At 41.2% G+C, this 23,541-nt stretch overlaps 4 protein-coding genes and 1 long non-coding RNA gene across 5 annotated transcripts in view; 2 read left to right on the top strand and 3 right to left on the bottom strand.

The window, feature by feature from the left end:
* The window catches only part of LOC126390541 (uncharacterized), a 2,131-nt gene extending 1,336 nt beyond the window's left edge, over positions 1 to 795 (bottom strand). Inside the window, exon 1 of the long non-coding RNA XR_007569979.1 lies at positions 110 to 795. This is a non-coding gene — a long non-coding RNA (uncharacterized LOC126390541). The remainder of the gene's footprint in view (positions 1 to 109) is intronic.
* The window catches only part of si:dkey-9i23.8 (visual pigment-like receptor peropsin), a 3,315-nt gene extending 2,448 nt beyond the window's left edge, over positions 1 to 867 (top strand). The window contains exons 6-8 of the mRNA XM_050044895.1: positions 130 to 294; positions 448 to 529; positions 658 to 867. Coding sequence (XP_049900852.1) covers positions 130 to 294; positions 448 to 529; positions 658 to 867 — 457 coding nt within the window. The remainder of the gene's footprint in view (positions 1 to 129; positions 295 to 447; positions 530 to 657) is intronic.
* Positions 868 to 1,073: 206 nt separating this feature from the next.
* Positions 1,074 to 3,955, bottom strand: tmem187 (transmembrane protein 187). Its single transcript, XM_050044344.1, has one exon. The coding sequence runs from the start codon at positions 3,898 to 3,900 to the stop codon at positions 3,115 to 3,117; it is 786 nt and encodes a 261-aa protein (XP_049900301.1). The 5' UTR covers positions 3,901 to 3,955; the 3' UTR covers positions 1,074 to 3,114.
* Positions 3,956 to 6,470: 2,515 nt separating this feature from the next.
* Positions 6,471 to 17,944, top strand: LOC126390673 (uncharacterized). The gene is made up of 9 exons (XM_050045076.1): positions 6,471 to 6,642; positions 8,046 to 8,141; positions 8,487 to 10,316; positions 11,198 to 11,349; positions 13,434 to 13,753; positions 15,205 to 15,293; positions 15,388 to 15,490; positions 15,616 to 15,731; positions 15,813 to 17,944. Exons 2-9 carry the CDS (start codon positions 8,058 to 8,060, stop codon positions 15,912 to 15,914), a joined length of 2,796 nt encoding a protein of 931 aa, XP_049901033.1. The 5' UTR covers positions 6,471 to 6,642; positions 8,046 to 8,057; the 3' UTR covers positions 15,915 to 17,944.
* saraf (store-operated calcium entry-associated regulatory factor) lies at positions 16,987 to 23,096 on the bottom strand. Its single transcript, XM_050045077.1, has 7 exons — positions 22,882 to 23,096; positions 21,140 to 21,318; positions 20,620 to 20,818; positions 20,207 to 20,527; positions 19,856 to 20,015; positions 19,660 to 19,757; positions 16,987 to 18,256 (listed from the first exon to the last, which is right to left on the bottom strand). The coding sequence occupies exons 1-7, from the start codon at positions 22,946 to 22,948 to the stop codon at positions 18,231 to 18,233; spliced, it is 1,050 nt and encodes a 349-aa protein (XP_049901034.1). The 5' UTR covers positions 22,949 to 23,096; the 3' UTR covers positions 16,987 to 18,230.
* Positions 23,097 to 23,541: the final 445 nt, after the last annotated feature.

Raw genomic sequence — 23,541 nt, 5'->3', positions numbered from 1 at the left:
TGGTCCGAGCACAGAACCTTGCGGGACTCCAAAACAAACTTTGGTACGTAAGGACGATTCATTATGAACGTCAACAAACTGAAAACGATCAGATAAATAAGATTTAAACCTCCATTATCTTTCCTCCAGGTACGACCCTGCAGAGATGCTGTGTGCCGTCTTCTGGGAAAACAGCTACTCAGACATGTTGGTCTACATTCTCTGTGCTTTCTCCATCTGCATCTTCTTCCCCTTCCTCATTATTTTCTTCTGCTCTCTACTGAGTGCCACTGGCTGCCACGCGAGCTGCAACAGGTAACTCAACTTCACTGTGCATATAAACATACTGAGTGTTTGGTTTGTCCATTCTGAGCTACTGTAGAACATGGCCAACTGCATGGAGGAGAACTTGTAAACAAACAGCCTGTTATTTGCTCCTCTCATCATCTTGTTCCCTCTTTGTCTCAGTGATGATGAAGATCTGTCTGCAGTCACTCCTCTGCTGGTGGCCTCCTACATGCTCTGCTACACTCCCTTCATTGTGTCTGAGGTGACACATGCACTCACTCACTACATGAAACAACATCTGTATCTGCGTGTACACAGACACCACAGAGCGAACACACACGTCCACTCATAGACTGTCTGTTTCTTTCTTCTCGTTGACCTCTCCATCAGCTGATCCTGCTGGGCAGGATGGACCTGTCACCGGCACCTGATTGGTTAAGAACACTGTCGTCAGTGATGTCATACCTGGACTGTGGTCTGAACCCTCTTATTTACTGCTCCCATCAGGACTTCCGGGAGGCGGGCCTGGCCCTGCTGTGGACCAACAGGAAAACATCGTCAGAGCCTGTCCTGACTTCTATCACTAAACATGACGTGTAAAGATGTGACGGGGTTCCACAGTTATTCCCCAGAAATTTCAACAACCTAACAGTGACGCATCTCAAATGGCTCAGTTATCTGAGGTCAGAACGTTATCACTGGTAAGATTTTTGGATTTCAAGGAAATAACGGCCTCTTCTTTTACAATTCATAATATCAAGTCATTTCTTTTTTCTTTAACGTGTTGAAATAAAAAATGTACATTCAGTTGAACATGTTGAAATGTTTCAGTTAAAGTTTTATTACAACTTGTCAGTGTGGATTCAGATCATAAAGACAAGAGGTTTTCTATTTCAGCATCTTTTCACTCTATGAGTTTTTGAGACAAGGATGTATCTTGCTATACATTCTTAATACAGCGAATTTTGAGGAAAACATTGAAATGCCTAAATCCAAATTCCAATGGCATTAGGATCAAATTGGTGTATCAGAAACTTTAACTTTCAATGTATATTTTCGTTTTTATTTTCTAAATATATATATACTTTATTCTTTCAGTCAAACGTTAAATTCTATTGCCCATACTGAAGCTCAAAAAGCAGTTTCAAACCCCTCACCACACTGCCAAGAAAAATATTAAATCCTTTATCTACTATCTATTTTTGCTGGCTTAAAATTTCTCAACTTTACCCTTGCAAAAAACAAACCACCACATTAATGTTTTCACATGTGAAATGACCACAAAAACATGTGTGCCCATTCGTCACTTGATCACATATGAAACAGCACTGCACATTAATGTGATTTTTGGCATTTTATTTGTGCAATATCTGAAAAACACATTAATTTAATGTAAATTTATCACGTGTGAAATGTCTGAAAAACTTATTTGGGAAACTTCACATGTGAAATGAGTGTCTACACCTGAGAAACACATGAACACGCTCCACCTCTGTGCTCTGTCATGTGAGATTCACAGAAACATGTCAGCATTTAGTACGTGACATCAGCCACATTCGCAAATGTCGCTTTTTATGCATCAGTCACATTTTCTTGCAACACACACAAATTCGACCACAAACTGAACAGAGGCAGGAGATGACATGTTGGTCCATACTTTTTCTAAGCAACAAGTTACATTTATGATTACAAGATCATTTTAGAATCATTTAAGTATCAAACATTTTAAATCACAGTTTACTGTTAAAGGTATAAATGCCTCATTGGCTTGCATGGGTGTAAATTTCAGGGGGGATGCAGGGGACACGCCCCCCTTGATATTAAGAACGTGCATTTGTCCTCTTGAAAAAAACATGGAAGCATCAGAGGACTTTAACTTTGACAAAATCAAAGACATTTACATTAAACATTGATGCAGCAAAGGTACAAATCTGTGCATAAAACTTGACCAGAATGCAGGACATTAAGTATTGGAAAATGTTGGAAAATTGTATGTTTCTGCAAACCACAAATAGGTTACATTTGCAGGTTTTATGTGTATCATATTTTCTAAAGTTACATAATACATGAGCTGACTTTGTTATCGGGAGGTGGAGGGGATGGTGGATGGCATGTCACCTACGGATGGCTGCCAAGCTGCAGGCCACTGCTTGAGTCCAACACACAACGACACCAGCTGTTTTTTGGCGACCCTTCGTGGTGTTTCAAGCTGTGTTTTTGGCACTGAACATGAGTGTTTTTTATCAACGCATCACAGTGTTTCCAGCTGCTGTTGTGCCACCAGATGTGGTGTTTTCAGCCAAAACATGATGTTTTCCTAACCATAACCAACTGTTTATTGTGCCTACACCTCACCACAACTTCACTGCAGCCGTGTTAAGAAATTTAAAGTTTTAGGTTGCAAAAATAGTTGCAAAATACACCCGTTAAACATAGCTTTCGACCAGGATCAGATGTCGTCAGGTGGTACCCAACCTTCCTTGAGTGTTTCGACCCTTAACCACAACACCCTCTAGTTGGTGGGTCGGCAGTGGCGGCCAAGTCACTGCCCATCTGATCCTGGCCTCCAGCTTTCTTCCTCAGTCTTGCTCCATAATCAGCAGGATGCTCGTTCAGCCTCCTTCCTCCCTTAGAGGATGGTATTTCAGACCGGAGGTTTTAAGATTTAAAGTTTAAACATATCTGTTGCAAAATAATGTAGAACTCTAAGGTATTGGTGGTTTGCTTTTCTAGGTTTGTCACAAAACTTCCAGGCCTGATAGTACAAAAGCACTCTGAGACTTAAGGGAAGGGTCTCTGTACTTCTTCTCTTCTACAAGTTCATCATGGCTCTTCTTCTCTGGTGTCTCAGTCCTGCTGTGCTGCAGTCTTCCCCTGAGCTCTGTGTGTCAGTGCGGTCAGGAAACAGAAGCTGAAGTGAAACTGCAGCACGTCGCACACTTTGGACCAGAAGTGTCCGGTGAACCGCTGGAAGAGCCGGTACCGAGCGAGCCAGTGATCCAGCAGCTTCAGCACCACGAACCCCGCACATGACAGCACCGCCAGCAGCAGATATCGCCGCGTGCGACCGTCCCCGTGCGCCAGCTGCACGCGAACTCCTTTGTACACCGCGAGGGCGACGTGACAGCCCAGCGCCGCCTCGAAGCCGCGCTCGTGCACCAGCGCCAGCCCGTAGCTGAGGATAGAGAGCAGCTCGAGTGCTGCCGCGTGGATCGCGGGCCACTTCGCCGGCCCGAGCTCTGCGAAGCTGATCCACACCGGAACCCAGGCGAAGATCGGTAAGGTCAACCACTGATCGAGCACGGCGGGCGCGCGACTTAGCATCGCCAGGCGCGTCCACTGCACGGGACCGTAGAAAACAGCCATGAAGGCGAACACCTGTCTCATGTACCTGCTCTCGTGCGTTTCCTGGACGCCTCCGCGCCACAACAGCCAGTACAGTCCCGTGCAGATATAACCCAGGTTAATTAGACAGTTACAGGGCATCGCCAGGAAGCCGGGAAGATAATCAACCACCTTCTCTGCATAGTGGTCAAAGGACAGGTCCACCTTCACTTCGTCAAACAGACGGGTGTTCGCCAAGGCGACACAGAGCACGAAAGGCACCGAGACATGAAGCAGAGCCGACTTCATCACTGCTTCTTATAAAACATATCATACACTAAAACTGGAGCTCTGGGAATGTTTTTAAAAGCTGTTGTTGTTCCGGGTTTTAAAATCACGTGATTAAAAATGGAGGATTCGGATTGGCTACTTCTTCTTCTTCTTCTTCTTCTTCTTCTTCTTCTTCTTCTTCTTCTTCTTCTTCTTCNAAGCAGAGCCGACTTCATCACTGCTTCTTATAAAACATATCATACACTAAAACTGGAGCTCTGGGAATGTTTTTAAAAGTTCCCTGAGAGTCTGGGATCAAAAGTCCAAGCTGTTGTTGTTCCGGGTTTTAAAATCACATGATTAAAAATGGAGGATTCGGATTGGCTACTTCGTCTTCTTCTTCTTCCAATAGAATTTGCGGCAGCCTATACGCAGCAAAGCCTTTTAGCTGCCCGCTACTGGTCATTTGTAAAACTCCACCAACTAAGTTAAAGTTCCAGTGTGAAAGATTTGGGGGGATTTAGTGGCATCTAGCAGTGATGATGAGAGATTGCCACCTGCTAATTCGTCTCCTGGTTAGAATTCCGTCAGTGTTCATTGTTCAGGAGGTTTTTCCAGAAGATGAATTATCCGCTCTCTCTTCAGAACAAATGGACCTGGTGATTTTAACCGATAAAAACAATTTCTGGAAGTATGTGCAAATCAGACACCTGCTAGTCCTTGTTTTGGGGAAAGGAATCCCACCTCAAAAGTGAAATCTTTCTCAGATGATAAAAATAATGGGGCTGGGTCATGAGGTATTTCTTTATTAAGAATGATTGGTGCAGTGGTTAGCACTGGCGCCTCACAGCAAGAGGGTTCTTGGTGCGGAGTCTGCATGTTCTCCCTGTGTCAGCGTGGGTTTTCTCCAGGTACTCCGGCTTCCTCCCACAGTCCAAAGACATGCACGTTAATTGGTGACTCTAAATTGCCCATAGGTGTGAGTGTGAGTGTGAATGGTTGTCTGTCTCTATGTGTCAGCCCTGTGATAGTCTGGCGATCTGTCCAGGGTGTATCCTTCCTCTTGCCCGATGTCAGCTGGGATAGGCTCCAGCCCCCTCGCGACCTCCAACAGAATAAGCTTTTATGGAAAATGAATGAATATCTGTATCTTATGCTCCTATGTTAACGTGGAAAGCAGATCTGAACATTGATGTTGCAGAAAAAGAATGGGATCATATATGTGAGAATATTCCGAGCAACATCAATATTAAATTAAATCCAATTTAAGATACTTAATCGTTTTTATTGAACCACTTCTAGACTGTTTAAGCTCAAGCTTGGGAACAATGCTGACTGTTGGAAGTGCTGCAGTTCTAAAGGGACGCTTTCTCACCTACTCTGGGAATGTTCCATGATTCATAACTATTAGACAAAGGTTCTTGAGTGTATAGTTAATATTACACAGAGCAAATTATAATGAGAAACTGGAAGAAACCAAGCGAGCCTTCTTTTAAGGAATGGTTAACAGAGATGGCAAACGTTGCACCATATGAACAAATCTCTTTCAGTTCTAAGGTCAGGACAGAGAAATATGTGGCGAAGTAGAGAGGCTACTTGGAGTACATTGCTGGTGTGGATGTATCTTTAAGTGAATCATACCTTTCTTGAGTGTCTGAGAGTCCATCTGCTGCTTGTATATCACAGAGGATTGTGGTGCATATTTATGTAGGAATATTTTTATTTATTTTTTTGTTTCTTAAGAATTACTTATGCATCATTTTATTATTATTTTATGCAGTAATCCTCTTGTGTACATATATTTGATTTATTAACACTCTGTGACACTGTTTATATTAGAAAAAAAGCATTCGATAAAACATTAATGATAAAAAAAACACAGAATAAAGCAGTTAAGCGTTAAAAAATCAGTGTTTTTTCAACTTTAACTAACTACAATTACTGATGCGAAAATCCAAAGCCAGTGCTTGGTTTGTCTCATCTGGGCTACTGTAGACACATGGCAGTGCAACATGACGATCTCTGTAGACAAGGACCCACTCTCTTTGTAGATATAAATAGCTCAATGAAAACACAAAGATTCTTATTTTCAGGTGGTTATACAAAAAATAAAACTTATTATATTAAATAACATTTCTGCCAAGATATCCCCCTAAATCCTACACACTGGACCTTTAAAATCCTTTTGTACTGTGGAGTCAAAATATGGAAACCCATTTCCACTGGTGTGATTTAAAAATAATCCTGTGAGTCAAAATGAGAAATCAGTTAGTGTCTCAAAATAATGAGAAACTTTGTCAAAATAATGAATTACCTATCTCAAAAATAATGCTGGGTATCTCAAAATAATAATGTAGTATCTCAGAATAATTACTTGTTGTGTCACAATAATGATTTAGTATCTCAAAATTAATAACGAATGAGTGACGTACCACTACTACTACTACTACTACTACTACTACTACTACTACACGCAAAGATAAAAACGTATCTGTCTGAGGGATAAAACCAAAATAACGATGAGAATCTAAAAACACAAAAGGGTGAGTCAAAAAGTGCATGAGGCAGAACTGGTTTTGTTAGTCGATGGCACTGAGGTCTGACCACAAAGCATGAGGAAAACATGAGACAGGAGGAGGAGGTATGAAAATAAAAGGGCTGGAAAACCTGAGGCAGCATAAAATCAAAGTTGACTCAAACACAGGTGGCAGAGGGACAAAGAGGGCGCGACCAAGGAACACGCACAAAGGAGGAAACCTGTCGAATTAAGAGACAAAAGAGGTAAGAGGCTGCACCAGTTTTATGAATATATAGCAAAAAAAATGTTGATACAGAGAGTTAAACTGTAATGAATCATTAGTTTTGCTTTGTAGGGGTATAAGAATGTTTTAGACTATCAGGAAAATATATGGGTTAGTAACTGCAGTCCACTGAGTAGATCAAATTTAGAAGAGAGAAGCATTCAGACCCTATACTTTGATAAAAGCAGCAATACCACATGTAAAAATTCTCTTTCACAAAGTCCTGCATTCAAACTCTTACTGAAAGCTCCTCGCTAATAAGTATTTTTGCAGTGTGATGTGAAAGAGGGTCACTGGTAATCACCAAACTCTGCTGGTTCCACCTTACTACCATCCCACATCTGCTAAACTGTCACGTCAACCTCTGGTAGCTAGCTAGTTAGCTAGTCTGAAGACTTCGATATCAGAATCAGTTTTACCAGCTTTATTTATTCAATTGTTAGCTAGTTAGAACCATAGACTGTATATAAAGATGGACAATGCATCACCATTTACCCCCACTGAACAAAAATGAAGCCAAAATACCCCGGATACAGCCGCTGCCATCTTGCACTGCTGACGTAATTTGGAGCCAGAGTCTGCACAGTAGCCATCTCGCACCTGCTTTCAAAACCAAACTTGGAAGAAAAACAAGCACTTGAACACACATCAGCGTGATATGAGCTACCTTGCATGACAGATACCATCTTTGGGAAAAAAAATTATTTTAAAAGTTTTTAGTTTGGCCCATGTCTCATCTGCTAGCATGGAGGAGGTGCGGGTTATGGTCTAAATTGCAGCCAGACAACAAGTGGTGATCGTAATGTTTTGGCTTCACTTTTTGGGAGCTGTCATGTCGTCCATCTTTATGTTAAGTCTATGACTAGAACAAATAAACAACCTAACTGAGAAATGGGTCGCCTACAAAGTTACATTAAGTCACATCTGGTGGCTGTCAGATTCAGGTAAGCTAGCTAGCTATGTGTTCAATTGCTTGTTGGCTATAGTAGTGAAATCTTAGCTGTAAATCCATGCACTATTAGACATTTTATTGTATTTTTACAGTAACCAGCAAGTTACTGTAATTACCAGTCTACAGTACCTTAACTGTTATGATGTTTTACGGTAAATCAGCCTTACTGTAAGTTTGTTTTACAGTAAAACAGCTTTACTCTAAGTGTTTTTTACCATTACGCAGTCTTACTGTGAGTGTGTATGCTACACATACTAGCACATTACATTATAATAAAATAACTTGATTGACTTTTGGTTCTACACGGGACACCAACAGCAGGCTCCTGAGTAAAAGTTTTGGTAAAAGCTCAGAGGTTGTTTGACCTATCCACTGTTTATCCTGCCCGCTCTATGTAGACATTCTCACTCTTATACCGTGGTACTTCACAGAAGCTTCAACAAATGCTGCCACCTGGAGCGGCTCATAACTCCACTGAAGGTTGCCTCTGTGCATCTGTGTCTGACGCCAATGAGCTACTACCAAAGGTCAGTATTTGACAAGTTGGGAGTGAGACCGTGTTGGTTTAGTACCTTCAGCCATAGCCTCAAGTTCTCTTCATCTTGGGAAGGTGGGTGCAGGTTGCAAAATGCCCCACAACACCTTCTTACTTTATGGTCGTAACCTTGTTGCTGTAATTGCTTTTTCCACTTTATCCAATTATTATAGCACCCCCTAACTGAGCATACAAGACTGTATCATACAGTACATAAATTGTAGATCAAAAAGTTTCCAGTTCATTAACGTTGGTGCTACATTATGTGATGGTTTTGGTTCTGATGTGTTATATGGATAATGAGTCATGGTCCTTCTTTCTGTCTCTGATACTCTAGAAAAGTCACCTGCAGACACAGCATCCAGTCAAACTGAGAATACCAATGGACACATCCACTCACTCAACAAGTCTTCTAGACAGTTATGGAATTTATGTAAATATGGAGCTCAACTATGATGATTCTCGACTGAGATCAGACTCGGAAGAAACAGATTATCACAAAGAAAAAAAGGAAAGTGACAGTCCAAAAATCAACCCTCAACCTGAAGGGCAAATCAACAATGGAGAACTGTCTGAAAAGGACCAAGCAGTGAAATGCATTGTCCTGTCAGATCCAGGTCTAGTCATTCGTACTGCTGAGCGACTACAGGGTTCTGCCTCTGCACTCATCCCTGAAGTGGAAAGCAGAAAAGCACTTCGTCCTCCATCCATGTTGTCAGCTCCTCCCCCACTTCCCAAGAGGTCACCTGCATGTGAGAAAAAGAATAAAACTTTGAACTCACTGGCATGCCAGACATCTCCAGTATTGGATGGAGTCAAAGGTAACAGTCCACACAGGGGTCTTACCCCGTTGGAAGTACCTGACATGCACAACTGTACTGCATCTGGAATTTTACCAAAAGTGGAAGCAAAACACCCACCACAGCTTCCTCTAAGACCTCTTACTAAATCACCTATAAAACCTCCAAGACCCAATACATTAAAGAGGGCTGAGACAGAAGAAGGAGAGGGGAGAGTGAGAGGACAGGCAGAATGGAGTAAAGAACAGAGGAACAGACAAGAGCAAGATCTAACTGAAAGAAGTCAGAAGACAGAGGTGAATGAACAAACATCTGGAAAAGAATGTCATTTGGATGTGGGAAAGCCTCCGCGACAGATCTTGGTAGTATTTACAGACATAGGAACGGAAGAAGATGTCAGAAATATTGGACTGATCTTTCCAACCATGACAGAAAATTCATCCCTGCTAGCTTTGGGATGCTCAGACCTTACCCCAGATGTAGAACCTGACATGGCAGCAACCAACAGAAACTGTACGTCTACACTTTCAGCAAAACCAGAATCAATAATTCCACTACAGCCTCCACCAAAACCACCTCAAAAACGTCCCCCAAAACCACCCATCAAACCTCCACATCTCTTCAGTGCCATGAAGTCTGTCATAGAAGAGGAAAAGGAGAGAAGGAAGCAAGAGGATGAAGAGTGGAGAGACTTGGTGAAGGAGGAAAGGGATGAAAAAGAAGGAGACGGAGAGGACAGAGGTAAGGTACACAGAGATTCCAGAGGTGGCGAGTTGAGCACTCCAACCATGACAGAAAAACCATCACAACTTGGACAAACAGTATTGGGGTCTGTCCCCAAATTCTGTCTCATGCCCCCTTGTAAGGACAGACCAAGATCAGTAGTCACAGCTGAGAACCAAACTCTTGATCGTAAGTCTCAGCACCCAGGAAATCACCAGAACAAAGCAAATGGACAGGTCCAATCTGGTCCACAAGAGGTTCCTACTCAGATCAGCCCTACAGGGACAGACACAAACATGGAGACACTCAAATGGACAGAAAACAGCAAAGAAATCCAGATATCTGGGACGTGGGGACGAGACTCTGATGTGATTTCTAAACTCCCATCTGGATGGGAAGGGACAGAGGTGGAAGGGACAAAGTTGAATCCGTATGAGCTGGGACTGAAGAGCTCAGAGGACGCACAGGAAGTTGATGGGACACTTATGCATGGAGAACCGAAGCAAACAAACCAAAAGACCAACACCAGAGGGAAAGTGAAAAATCTTGCCAAGAAGGTGATTGGTAGATTGAAAGAGGGAAGAGAAGAGAGAAAAAGAACCAAAGCGACAGAGATGGAAATGGAGGACATTGAATTAACACTCGTAAGTTTCACTTAACACTTCTAAAAAACACATTACTATCATTTTAACACTTTTATTTTGTTAGGTAACAAGGACATCTCTCTGCAATATCTGGCTTTGGTTCAAGAGGTGAAGCTGGTCAACCACTAATCAGAAGATCAGCTGTTTGATCCCTAGGGTCCTCCAGCTAGGCAAGATACTGAACCTAAATTGCTCCCGTTGGCAGTGTTCGGTGTGTGTGTGAATTTCTAACTTTGAGAAAGGTGGACCCTATACTTCAATAATCATGTGTGTATGATAATAGCAGAAGTATGACTAATAATAACAGTAGTAGCAGCAGTAGGAGGCATCAGGCAGGACCACAGCAGCAGCGTAACCATGACCCAGGATCCAAGTGTAGCTGCGATACGAGTTAACCTGCGAGACAGTGGAGATCAAAGGCTCCGGAGAAGAAGCCGAGTTAGCGATATGCAGAAATAGGACTTAAATGTTAGCAAATGGAGAATAACCAACTTTTCAGAAACTAAGGAGAAAGAGAGAAGGAGAGAAGGTGCTTGGTGTATTATAGGAGGTCCCCCAGCAGACGAGGCCTATGTCAGCCTAACTAGGGGCTGGTCCAAAACAAGCCTGAGCCAGCCCTTACTATAAGCTTAATCAAAAAGTAAAGTCTTAAGTCTAGTCTTAAATGTGGAGATCCGAATGCTTTTCCAAATGCATTCTTTTTCCAAACAAGGCATGTGTTCAGTAGTCTTTATCCAGATTTACAAGATGAAATTAAGAACGGAAATATTCTTTTTATCACCCTATTTTGAAGACGCTTTCCCCCACAAACCAATTGTGATGCTGTGAAAACAATTTTTTAGTAGTATTTAATTCTTTTCTCCCTCATCCTTATTATCAAGGATGAAAGGAGGCATGGGAAGGAAGGATGGATGAATGATGAGCAGGAAGGGCTGGATGAAGATGCTGTGGACCATTTAGCCCCAACAGAGACACAGAGCCACGTGGACCTGATAGAGAGGAGGATTAAAAGAGGACATGCAACATCTTACAGGTGAACACACTCAGGTCACTCACAGCTGTACATACATTTAGTACAAGTTGAGTCATTTTTAACAAAAATAATTACATTTGCTATACCTGTTAAGTTTGTCTCTTGCACGTGCCCCAACTTTATGTAGGTGCAATATTAAATTACTGGAATACAACATTTGCCTGCTCAAGCTGGAAACATGTAGCAGAGTTAAAAGCACATGACGTATGATTTTTAATCATTGTTCCTTGTTAATGTTGATTATTTAAACTGCAAAATACATTATGGCATTCCCCTGAGAGGTAGGCTACGCAATTCTCAAGCATCATTCTTTATTATTGAGTTTCCTTGTTTTAACTTCCGCCTTATCACAGACTATCACAATTCACAGGAAAGTGGGCGAGGTTCCACCTGTCATCAGGAAACATTTTCTCAGTTAGTCAGATCAGTAGTTACTTATTTGGTCTACTGCTCTGCCGTCTTTCATTTCTCCTGTGTTCTTTATCTCTCCCTCCCTGTCTTCTTCTCCTCTTTACCTCTTTATTCTTTCTCTCCCCCATGCTACTGTAGCCTCCTCCTCCTCCTCCTCCTCCTCCCTCCTCCTCCCTCCTCTCTGTCCCTGTCTGCTCTCTCCACCTCTGTTTTTTTATGTACTGGTGCTGGGGAAGTCCCCGGTTTTCCCCTTGATCATGATCTCACTTTCAAATATGCACACACACACACACACACACACACACACACACACACACACACACAAGCACAGTCATATGACCCTGGAATGCAGGAGGAAACTTTCTTTCACTTTGTCTTTCTTCCTCGATTGCTTTGTCACATTTTGCATTCACAGTTATTTTTTTCAAGCAGATCACACACACCCCTTAACAGAAAAGAAAACAACAAAACCTCACATTGTTTGCAAAAACCATCTCAGAACTTGTCACACGCCAATCAAAACCAAACTCATCCATCAAAACCTAAAATTTGTTCCCACATAATGAAACAACTGAACTGTATTTTGGTACAGTCAGCACAATTCAGTAAAGAGCAAAGCTGTCCATTTCATTACTTGTAATTTATATACAAATGTAAATTAGACATCTGCATGAGAAATAAAGGAAAAGAAAAAAAAATCTGTTATAAATCAAGATGTTATTTTTCTACATGTAGGTCTGCGTATATACCCTCAAGATACTCAATCATATTTTCTATCATTTTCAGTTAAGCAGAAAATTGTATTTATATATAATCTTATGTCAAATCTTAATGTGTGACGTAACTATGAATGACAGCCGTCCAGATTGTCATAGTGCAGTGACAAAAATATGAAAAGTGGAAATGTGGAAAGTAGAAAATGGCATGAAAAGACAATAATAGAAAAGTACCAGTACCTTGAATTTGAGCTCCAGCATAGCACTTAAGTATATGTACTTTTATTTTATCACTGGAAGATTGATATCACTCCCATGTCTGTAGGATAAATATGAGGCTACAGCCAGCCGTCAGTTAGCTTACCTTAGCTTAGCTTAGCATAAACACTGTATACAGAGGAAAATAGTGAGCCTGACTGTCAATTTTACTCTTCAGCTTTTGTACGGATTAAACAAATAAGAAACATGTTGATTAGTGAGCTTTAGAGATGCTGGTGTTAAATGTAGACAGAGCCAGGCTAGCTGTTTCCCCCTGTTTCCAGTCTTTGTGCTAAGCTAAGCTAAGCTAAGCTAAGCTAACTGACTGTTGGAGGTAGCTTCATAGTTAATGGACTGATATGAGTATGGTATAGATCTTGTAATGTAATCCTCAGACGAATGGTGGAGGAGTTATTCTCAAAAATGTCAAACTACTTACTTTACCTGCAAAATATCACAGGAAAAGATGCCAAATGACAGTGAGGGATGCAGGGTGTGGGTTGGGCACATTTGGGGGGAAATGTGATACTCTTTTTGTTTGATTTTTACCTGTCAGGATTAAAAACATTCATATTAAGCATGTAAAATTTTTCTTGGTGTGCCTCAAGTTGAATCTATCAGCTGCCAACAAACAATACAAACATGTAAGTGCGTTTATATTGATATTTACTCCTTTTTTCCCTCTCACATTTTACGCAGTCCTTTCGCCTCCTTCAGAGTGGGCAGTCCAGTGAAGCTGGTGGAGGAGCTGCTGACAGGTGATGAGAGGTTCCAGTTCCTGAACAGAGACCAGAGCTCCACACCTGACCCCCCTGCCACAGAAGAGCCCAGTGCTGACCTCCAGTTCACTCTGGATGAGTTTGAAGGAAACTCCTCTGTCTCAAAGGAGGAATCTGTTTATGAGATTATCGATTGTTCAGATATGATCACAGAGGAGAGCCAAATATATGAGCAACTGGATCTGAACAGAGCGCCCAGTCCAGTGCTGCAGAGTGAAACCAGTGAAACCATTCCAATGAGTGAGTTTAACAGAAGGGGGGGGGGGGTGTTTGTGTGTGTGATTTTAACAGCTGGGCTTTACAGATTACAGATGTTTTTGTGTGTTGTTTAATAATAATAATGATAATATATATATATATATATAGCCTAGTAGTCAGTTTCATTGTCAGTGGCTGAGTCTGCCATTTCCACACTGGACTCAGATTTCTGTAACGTGCATGAGGGGTTTTCAGGGAAAGATCCAGCATGTGTTTGATCTCACTGATATCAGCTGTGTTGTTTACCATTCGCTTTCCTACGAACCTAATCCCCAGAAAAATTGTTGGCATTGTAAGATTATGCAAACGCATATGTTACGTTTGTATTTCATTATGTAGCAGATACATTTAAACGGTACATTGATTAATATGGTTTAGGCACAAAAACCACTTGGTTATGGTTCGAAAAAGTTCATGCTTGGGCTTAAACATTTTTTTTGTTGTGGCATTATCCCGGCTGGATACACAGCGATGTCTTGGTAAAAAACAACCACTTCTTGTGGCACTATCCCCAGTAGAGACACAGCAATGGTGGCTAAAAAACACCCGTCTTTGGTAGCTAAAAGGCAGCCGGAAATGCATTTTTCTCGTTTGTTGGCCTCAACAAATGGCCTGCAGCTTGGCAAGTGTCATCCTTCACTTCAGAAATGTTGATATGATACGTATGAAATGTGTAAATGTAATGTATCTGTGGTTTGCAGAAACGTACAATACCGAAATTTTCCTCCGTCGACTGGCTTTACTGATTCAGATAAGAAGACTTGCAGGGGCCTTGCTGTTGTTCGCCAAGAAACAGTAACAGCACATTCTGTGTGTGATTAAACATGCTAATTACTGAGCTTTACAGGTGTTTGTAGGCATATTTGTCCATTTTGTAATGTTTCCCTTTGCTTCAGTGCTAATGCTAATCTAGGCTAATCACCTTGTATCGATCTTCTTCACGTACTTGGAAAAAGAATACAAATAAGTGTTTCCCAAAATGCTGAACTGTTTCTTTAAGAGGTAACTTAACTCTAAAATCCATCTTCGTCCACTGTCCTTCATTTTAGAAATGCTGATACGTACGAAACGACAAATGTAGTGCACGGTCTGCAGAAACTTACAATGTCGACATTTTCTCCTGGTGACTCGGTGGCGAGTTCAGGCCAGGTTCCAGTGTATAAATCACAATCATAGCTGCAGTGAGAGGATTCTTTAGTTTGGTCATTTGGTCTTCAGAAAATTCAGCATATGTGGCCCTTGTTCCAGTCTGTCTAAGAAATCAGTTTGCTTCAAGATTTTGAATTGAATGAGAGAAAGACAGAGATTAAAAGCTCAAATACTGGTTCCTGAGCTCCTGATATCTCTGTATTCCTCAGTGTTATTAAAACTGTGTTAATTGATTCCTCAGAATTAAATCATTGGTGTGTTCCTGTCTTCATTCCTCCAAACAGCCCCCAGGACCAAAAACATTTATGACACAGTGAAGTTTTTCCCGCCTGCACAGCCTACAGTCACACACATGACCTTGTCTGATATTAAGGTTTGTGAGAGCTTCAAAACAACGTGTGTCGTTTCCATATTTTGTGCGAAATATCATGTTTTAATCGTCATATTTATTTGTCTTTCTTGACTAGTCTCAGGGAGTTCTGGACAGTTCAGTTCAGAAGTATCTCATCAAGCTGAGCAAGAAGAGGAAACGCAGGGCAGGACGGAGACAACGTGGTGACAGGAACAACGGTCAGACACTCACCTCTTTTCTAATGTCAGTCTAAACACTGCTCCACACACAAAGCAGAAAACTGATGGAATATCTCTCTATATGAGGTGATATGAAGACTAACATGAGTCTTGTTCTGAAGCAGACGTCATCAGGGGGTCTCCGTCCTCCACCTCTCCACAGCAAATCTTCCCTGCCTCCGTCTTTTACTGCGTCCCAGCTGCAGGAGGAGAGGTAGAGCAGCAGCTCTCTGCGGTGAAGGTGAGTACCAGGAAGCTTTTCTTTGCTGTTTTGATGAATCCTCTTCATCTGACATCTTGATCTTGTCTGTGTGCGTGTCAGCGTGGAGGAAACAGCCCCAGAAGTCTGGTCAAGTTAAAGATACCTCTGAAAGATAAAACCATCCCGAGAGCAGCGCAGCCAAAGGAGGACAGAGGGAAGTAGAGGACGCTTCGCCATTTTATTCAGCGTGTTACAGTGTGATGTTAGCATCAGTTTTTGTACAGCAAAGCTAAAACAATATATTTTTCTGCTCTGATCTCTGCTAATATACCAGTGCTAACTTTTTTTATGCTAACAAATTTAATTGGATATTATTATGCATTTAAAAAGAAACAAAACTAATCTAAGCCACCATCACATCTACATCATAACCATTCAAATTTAAATGACTGGTAGTTCATGAGAAATACAGCACTACTTTAAATGCAGAGATGCAAACACATGTAGATATGTATTTATTTATGTTTCAAATTATTACCAACATCTACTTAGGCTATTTATTCATTCATTGCATTTGTAACTATTTGTACATGTATTTACCTCAGTGTTTATGTATATATTTTGTGTTTCATTTATTAATTGAAGGATTTTCTTTCTGCATTTATAATTTTTCATACTCTGTACCTGAATCTCTGCTTTCTTATAAAGATTTCACTGTTAAATCTGGAAAATTAGAAATTATATGAAATGTATAGAATATATCTGCTCTTTGAATTATTCACAGTTGGAATTATATTTGTCTTTCTAAGTTATGTACACCATAAAAGGTGCAGCTGTTTCACTTTAGTTTGTGGACAACAGAGGGCACTGCTGCTGCTTCACTGAACACAGTTAACAGAGGAGCTGCTCCTCTCATACAATCACACAGGCCTTTCTCACAGCACAGGTGTTACTGATGACACTAACGATGGCTCTATTCTATCCTAGTGCTCCACTGAGAGTTATACTGAGTCAGCATGCACGATACCAGGACCAAGAAATCAATGGAGCTCAATGGAATTCAGCTGTAATTAATTTAATTATTTACACCTGTGCTTTTACCACTGTGACAAGTCAACATGTCATCCATGACCAAAAGCCTGCAGTTTGTGTTTTCACTTTTGGAAAGCAGAGCAAAAAGCAGCGGGTTCAAACAGACAATTTTAATTTTTTGGTCTCTGTTATTAGATAGTCACCAAAATATCAGACATCATATCCTCAGAATAAAATGTGCTCTTAATAAAACACTTCAAAGTTTCAGGTTCAGGTTCAAAATCCTTTTGGTTTATTAAATTACATGGAAAGCAAAGATATGAGGGCTATTAGATATGATGAATGTACAATACAGGTGTTGTTCCATGAGCCTTTACTGAGCAGGGTTTAATGTCTTTTTTGTTTGTTTGTTTTTGTTTGTTTTCCAGAAATCTACCTGCCCAAAGTCAAACTGTATGTGCCCCTATATTTATCAAATAACAAAAGATTAACTGGGACTGCGCCACGTGCAACTCTCAGCAGAGATGAGAAGGAAGTGACGTTCATCTTCTCCAGAAACGTTTCTTTTTTTACCACTTGCCCAATCTGGCAAATGAGTTACTAGATTTACTAGCCCGATGTGGCATTTTACTTGCCATGGGCAACTGGGCAATCCTTATTGTTGATCCTTTACTGATTCCCCAGTTCAAATAATTTCTGTCATGTGTGCCTTTGTTGTGTGGATATTCTTTTCTCCACATCTGCCTTTTACTTTATGTAAATGCTAAAGGTGCTCCAGTTTTTATAAAGTGTGTTTACATGGACGTGAATAACCTGTTTATGATTAGGTTTTTGGAGCATCCTGTTCCTGTGTTTGAGTATGCAAACACCATATTACATTCATGAAAAACCCAAATATGCTGGCTGGAGTACTGTGAAAGAAGATTATGTATACAGGGAATATGAATAACTTGATTTCTCTGTGCTAATGTTAACACCATATTCTGAATATGATCATAAACGTGCCTCATAAACAGGTTATTCATGTCCATGTAGATGCACTCATAGATATCAAACTGCTGCTGATGCAGAGCATTCACACAAAGAAAGTCAACAGACGCTTAGAGAGAGAAAACAGCTATTTCCTTAACAAGGCCACATGAATAAAATATGTACATTTTATAACTGTTACTCCCACTGAAATGTTATCTTGCCTTCAAAATGCTAAAAAAGAAATCAAAGTGCAAGATCATCATGTTAAAACTCATAAAGGTAAAACCATTTTCTACACAGCACTAAAGCTGAAATCACACTTTCACAGAAAAAAAGCTGCTTCCTGTCAGCAGCTGACATCAGAGTGACCTCTCCAGAGGAACGCAGAAGCACTTGCCGCTGTTGTTTGACATTAAGTTCATCCCTACATAGAGAGAGGGTCTTTTCATGCTGCTTTTGTCATGTCTGACCTTCCAGCCAACACGGAGCTCGTCTTATATTCATCTCAGTGCCGTCCATCATGTTTCACAGCTTCTATCTTCTCTTGGTTCCTCCAAAACCTGAAAAACAGAAATGGTAGTCAGCCAGCTGAACGATAGGGTGTCTCTCAGTGCTACTGAACTGTTGAGACATTAAGCATTCACTAAAGCAAACTTTATTGGAGGCATTATCTCATAATTCTTGGTCCTTGGTTTGAAACACTGGGAGATAATAATGTGACTGAGTGATGTGGGTGGTATTATTATCAGTGAGGTAGTCTATGTTTTGAGTGAATAACCAGTCAGATGTCATGATGACATAATGCTGTTATGTCCTGGTTGATCCCTTACAAGACAAAGAGCACACCAGGGAGGGATCGCCTCATGTACGTCCCTTGGAATAATTTGATGGAGCCTATTTTTTACTCTTCTGTTATCTGTACTTTGATTAGACAGTAAACTATTTTAGATTTATAATTAAAATATTGTTTGTTGAACTATGAAGTCTTTTGTAAAAATTAATAATAAATGTTTTTATATCATGTTAACTTGATGAATCTAAAAACTTTTCACGAAACAGTGCCACAGACCACACTTTGACAATCACTGATCACTGAAAATCACACAAACTAGTATACAGTCCAGCTGCGACCCCAACAACTGGTAATTCTCTCTCCTGTGAACGCAGATTTGGAACATCAGTGCGTTCTCTTTAAATGCTCGAGGCTCACTGTTGCGCTGGAAACTAATAGGGATATCCAAGTCGATGCCAAAAATCTAAAAATGTGACGGTGTTTGTTTTCATCCAGTTCCGTAGGTATGATGCAAATCTTTTGAACCTGATGGGGCAGCATATGTGGCTACAAGTGTTCTAATCAGAATCAGAATCAGAAATACTTTATTGATCCCAGAGGGGAAATTATGATCCGTTACAGTCGCTCCGATGTAAAGAATAGAGAATTATAATAAGTAAGAATAAGAGTATGAAATAAAAGTGTGTAAATATAAAGCAATAACATTTTGTTAAGTCTTTGCAACAGGAGCGCCATGTATTAACACTCTGCTTCAAACACCAGCAGCGTCACAAGGCGCTGAGTGTCTATTCTTCCAAATGTTCAACTTTGGGTAGAAATGTTTAAGCACATGGGATTTATTGTTTTTTTTGTTTTGTTTTTCTGTACCCTGGAATTGAATTGGGTATCAAGAATCATGGAATTTCGCTGTTATCGTGACGCTGAGAAATTAATGACAATAGGAGCCAAATTTTATTCACATTATAAGACCATAAAATGAGTCAACTGATACATTATTCGAGGGGACAGTTTTTAAACTTTATGAATATTTGGGCGTACTTGTTATCCCAAATTGTACGGTGATTGCTTCCCAGTATCAGAGGTGGTGAAAGGTTGATGATACATGCAAACTGACTGTCTGATCTCACACAAGTGTCTGTATCTGCTCCGTTAGCGAACATGCAGTCCTACCTGAAGCAGTGCGTGTCCCAGAAGAAGAGGTGGAGCCTCCAGCAGCAGGACGCCTGTTGTCAGTATAAGCTGAGGAGTTACAGTTGTACGGCTGGTTTCTGCAAAACAACAGACGATACACAAACCTGAAGGCTCTCAATGCAGTGGACGTGGAGGAACTCCTGCTTTTCCAGTACCAGTGATGTATTCTACTGACCTCTGACCTCCTCGGCCAAACAGGTAACCCAGCACCCCTCCTGTTCCCATGCCGGTCCAGAAGTTTCCTCCTGTGCCACGAGGAGCTTGGCCTCCTGGGTACTGCTGTCCCTGAGTGTAGTCACTGTGGAAACCGTAGCCTGGGTTGGCACCAGGGTTGCCTTAAGACAAAACAATAGATTCACAATTTCAGCAGGGTGGTTGTAATCTTATCTCGTATTACAGAGCTCATCCAGGTGATTTATGAGAGAAAGAACAATCCTGCACATCATCTCTAACAAAGGGAGGTATTTCTTTGAAGAAGGCTGTCTAATGTTACTCTGTCCACACTTTATCATTCTGCATCAGCTACCTGTGAAGTCAGGTTTGAATCCCGGGGGCGGTGGTCCTGCAGCGTAGCCTTGGTGATTATCTCCCTGGTAACCAGCCTGTCTGCCATCCTGCCCCCACTGCGGCATGTTACCGCTGAGGAACAGCTTGTAGACTCCGTAAGCTAAGAGCAGAAGCACAGCGACCACCAGCAGGCCTCCAGAGTCCCCGCTGCCTGAGGGGTAAGAGCTCTGATGACTCTGCTGGCTCTGATGACTCTGCTGGCTCTGATGGCTCTGCTGGTGACGCTGATGCTGGTTTCCAAAGAGACTGCTGAAAATACTGGAGGCAATGCCCCCAAAACCTGGGACGGACAAACGGAAAAACAATGTTTTTAGATATCTGGTCCTTGTATGAAGACGAAGCTTCATAAATGTCACTTCTCCATCATCTTACCTCCAAATTCCTTGAATCCGTCGTGGGAGCCCCAGCTGCCTTGTGTTGACCTCCGGCCCTCTGCGGTCAGTTCCAGTGTGTACTCCAGCCCACAGGAGCCCTTCAGTATGTGGGCATCAGTAGGGTGGTTGTAGCCCTCACAGCTCACCTCAATGCGACCAAACCGGTAGGCGTTGTCCATGTCAGTCTTACACTCCCACTGTGAGGGAATGACCATATTATTTAAAACCTTATTCTCATATTCAAACACATCAAGCATGAGAGTTCTTCACACAATTACATCCAAACCTATTTATTTTCTTCTTCATTTATATAAAATTAGCCATATGAATACATCTAATGGGACTTTGGGAAGTGCGATGGTCATTATTCGTAAGTTCGTAACATTTTGTACCAAATGATTTATCGTGAAAACAATCATCAGATGAATCAATAGTTTCAGCCCTACTTCTCAGCAAATGTTATCCGCTTCACACATCATCTCTCCGTCCTAGCTATCTACCAGAGCCTCCCTCCTCACCTGCACATCCACTCCATCCCAGCCTTTGTTCTGGCACTGGACCACCTCTGGAACGAAGGCATGGCAGCCTGCGGAGCCGCCAACACACTGGAGCTGAGGCACGGGGCTGGAGCGCCTCGCTGTGGTGTAGTGGCCCTTGTACAGAGTCAACACCTGGATGTCCCGCAGCAGCACGCTGCCTGCAGTGAGGAGAGGAGAAAAGGTCAATTTACAAACATATAAAAGCTCCTGCTCTGGAACATAATGCCACATATCACATTCAGGGCTTCTTTTTCCTCTAGCTAATGTAAATAGGTAGCTAGGAAGCAGCGGGAAGCAACAGGTTTTCCTGAGAATGGAGCTATATGTTTTTTGTATTTATTGGTAGCTTGACCAAAGTACACACACAACAGTCCTGAAATAAATCCTTGCTCTGTAAAGCTTCGACTCACAGCTGCATGACGTTATCCACATGTTGCTATCACAAGTACACGTTTTAAAATCATTGTGGTGAACAGCCAGATGATTTACTGAGATATTGAGGGATGTCTACAGGTATCAGAAACTGTTTTTAAAACCTTTTCAAAAATTTTTAAACCAAATTTAAGCCATATATGTAGAGAAATCATATTTTTCTCATCCAAGCATTGCAGGTAAGTATACAGGTAAGTAGTATTTTCGTTATCTGGTACATTTTGCAGCACAAAAAGTGCCAGCATAAAGTAAAAGGACATTATTAGAGTCAGTGGTAGGTTAAACATCTGGGGAGGAGCTCAGAGTAGAGTCCTTCATATCGAAAGAGGTCATTTGAGGTGGTTCGGGCATCTAATCAGGATGCCTCCTGGGTGCCTCCCATTAGAGGTGTTCTGGGCACGTCCCACTGGTAGGAGGCACCGGGACAGACCCAGAACACGCTGGAGGGATTACATATCTCATCTGGAGGATGAGGCTCCAGGAGGAGCTGGAAAGCGTTGCTGGGGAGAGAGACGTCTGGGTTGCTTTGCCCCCATGACCCAGCCCCAGATAAGGGGATGAAAATGAATGGATGGCAGGTTTAAAGGTTTGTAACACGAGCTATGTGGACATTCACTCAGCAGAGCTTGACACATTGTGACAGAAAGAAATTAAAAGATGGATATAATCAACTAGATAAAATGTTTGTAGCAATTAAGACCTCACAAAATTTAAAATTTTAGACTATTTAATGACTTTTACAGGGTGCCTGCAGGTCTTTAAAATAATTATTGGGCCTTAAAAGTGGCAGTATGCTATTATTAATATTACTGATAATGGTAGCATGTTAACTCTAACCACTTATCATAATGTACTTGATGAGAAAATATGGACACAGGCAGGTAAACATATGAGTTAAAAAAGCAGGAAATGGCAGCTGACTCTTATATGAGCAGATATTTATATGCCTTTACATTGAGACTAACTTAAATAATTATAGTTTTAGCATCTATGTGGCATGTGGATTTCCTTAGCAGGGTGTGTACCTGTGTAGCCTGTTTTTGTTTGTTTGTTTTTATAATGTTTCTTAAAAAATTCAATGAGCAAGTCGGAAGCTGTTAGCAGCGGAAGTTGTGGTGTTTTCTCTGTTTAGTTGCTGCTGCATGGTAAATAAGTCTGTCTGTGAAGTTTCGCTAACGTAGCCTATATTTCCTAAACAGGGCGGCTGCCTTTAAATATAATTATTATTATTATTATTGATTCAAATTAGTTAAAACTGTAGTGAAGCAGAGGTAGGAAGCAAAACCTACCGTCATCCCAGCTCTTGATTTGTCCCACCAACAGAAACTGCAACAAAACTATAATACACCGTTTCATTTCCTCGCTGCGTGTTTACGAGCTCCGACAGTCACGGTTTAACTCAATAAGTTATTATTGAAATAATAATAGACGCCTCTCTGCGTTTCATTAACGTTACGCTGACGGCGGTAAACCCCAACACAAAATAAGAACCCTGATTTCCGGTTTGCGTCATCTGTTTTGCTGTCGTCACAACCAATGGAGAACGCGCACGACTGCTGTGTGAAGACAGGTGTCATTTACACAGCTCTGAGTTCACAGAGACATATATGATGTAAATGTTTGCAATCTGTGACAAAAATTTTTATTTTATTTTATTTTCTGAAAAAAAATGTGATGAAAAAATTCCTTCTCTACTGCTTTTATTAATTATTATTTCAGGATCACATACACCTACCACTGAGGGTCAATGGAGGACTAAAATTTCTTGGACTTTAATTTCTTAGGGACTGTTCATTACTTTTGAGGTTGGAGAGGGTGGTGCAAAAAACTGGGGAAGCATGTCAAATAATTTTTAAGCTTGGAGGGGACTTATATTTTTTATTTTAGCTTAGGGGAGAAGCATACACATTTAAATGGTTGCATTTTGTTTTTCTTTTACTACTGATTTT

The sequence above is a fragment of the Epinephelus moara genome, chromosome 5 (assembly GCF_006386435.1).
Source record: "Epinephelus moara isolate mb chromosome 5, YSFRI_EMoa_1.0, whole genome shotgun sequence".
NCBI classification, from domain to species: Eukaryota; Metazoa; Chordata; class Actinopteri; order Perciformes; family Serranidae; genus Epinephelus; species Epinephelus moara.
Note: the sequence above shows the minus strand (reverse complement) of the source record. Positions and strands in the feature narration are given on the sequence as shown.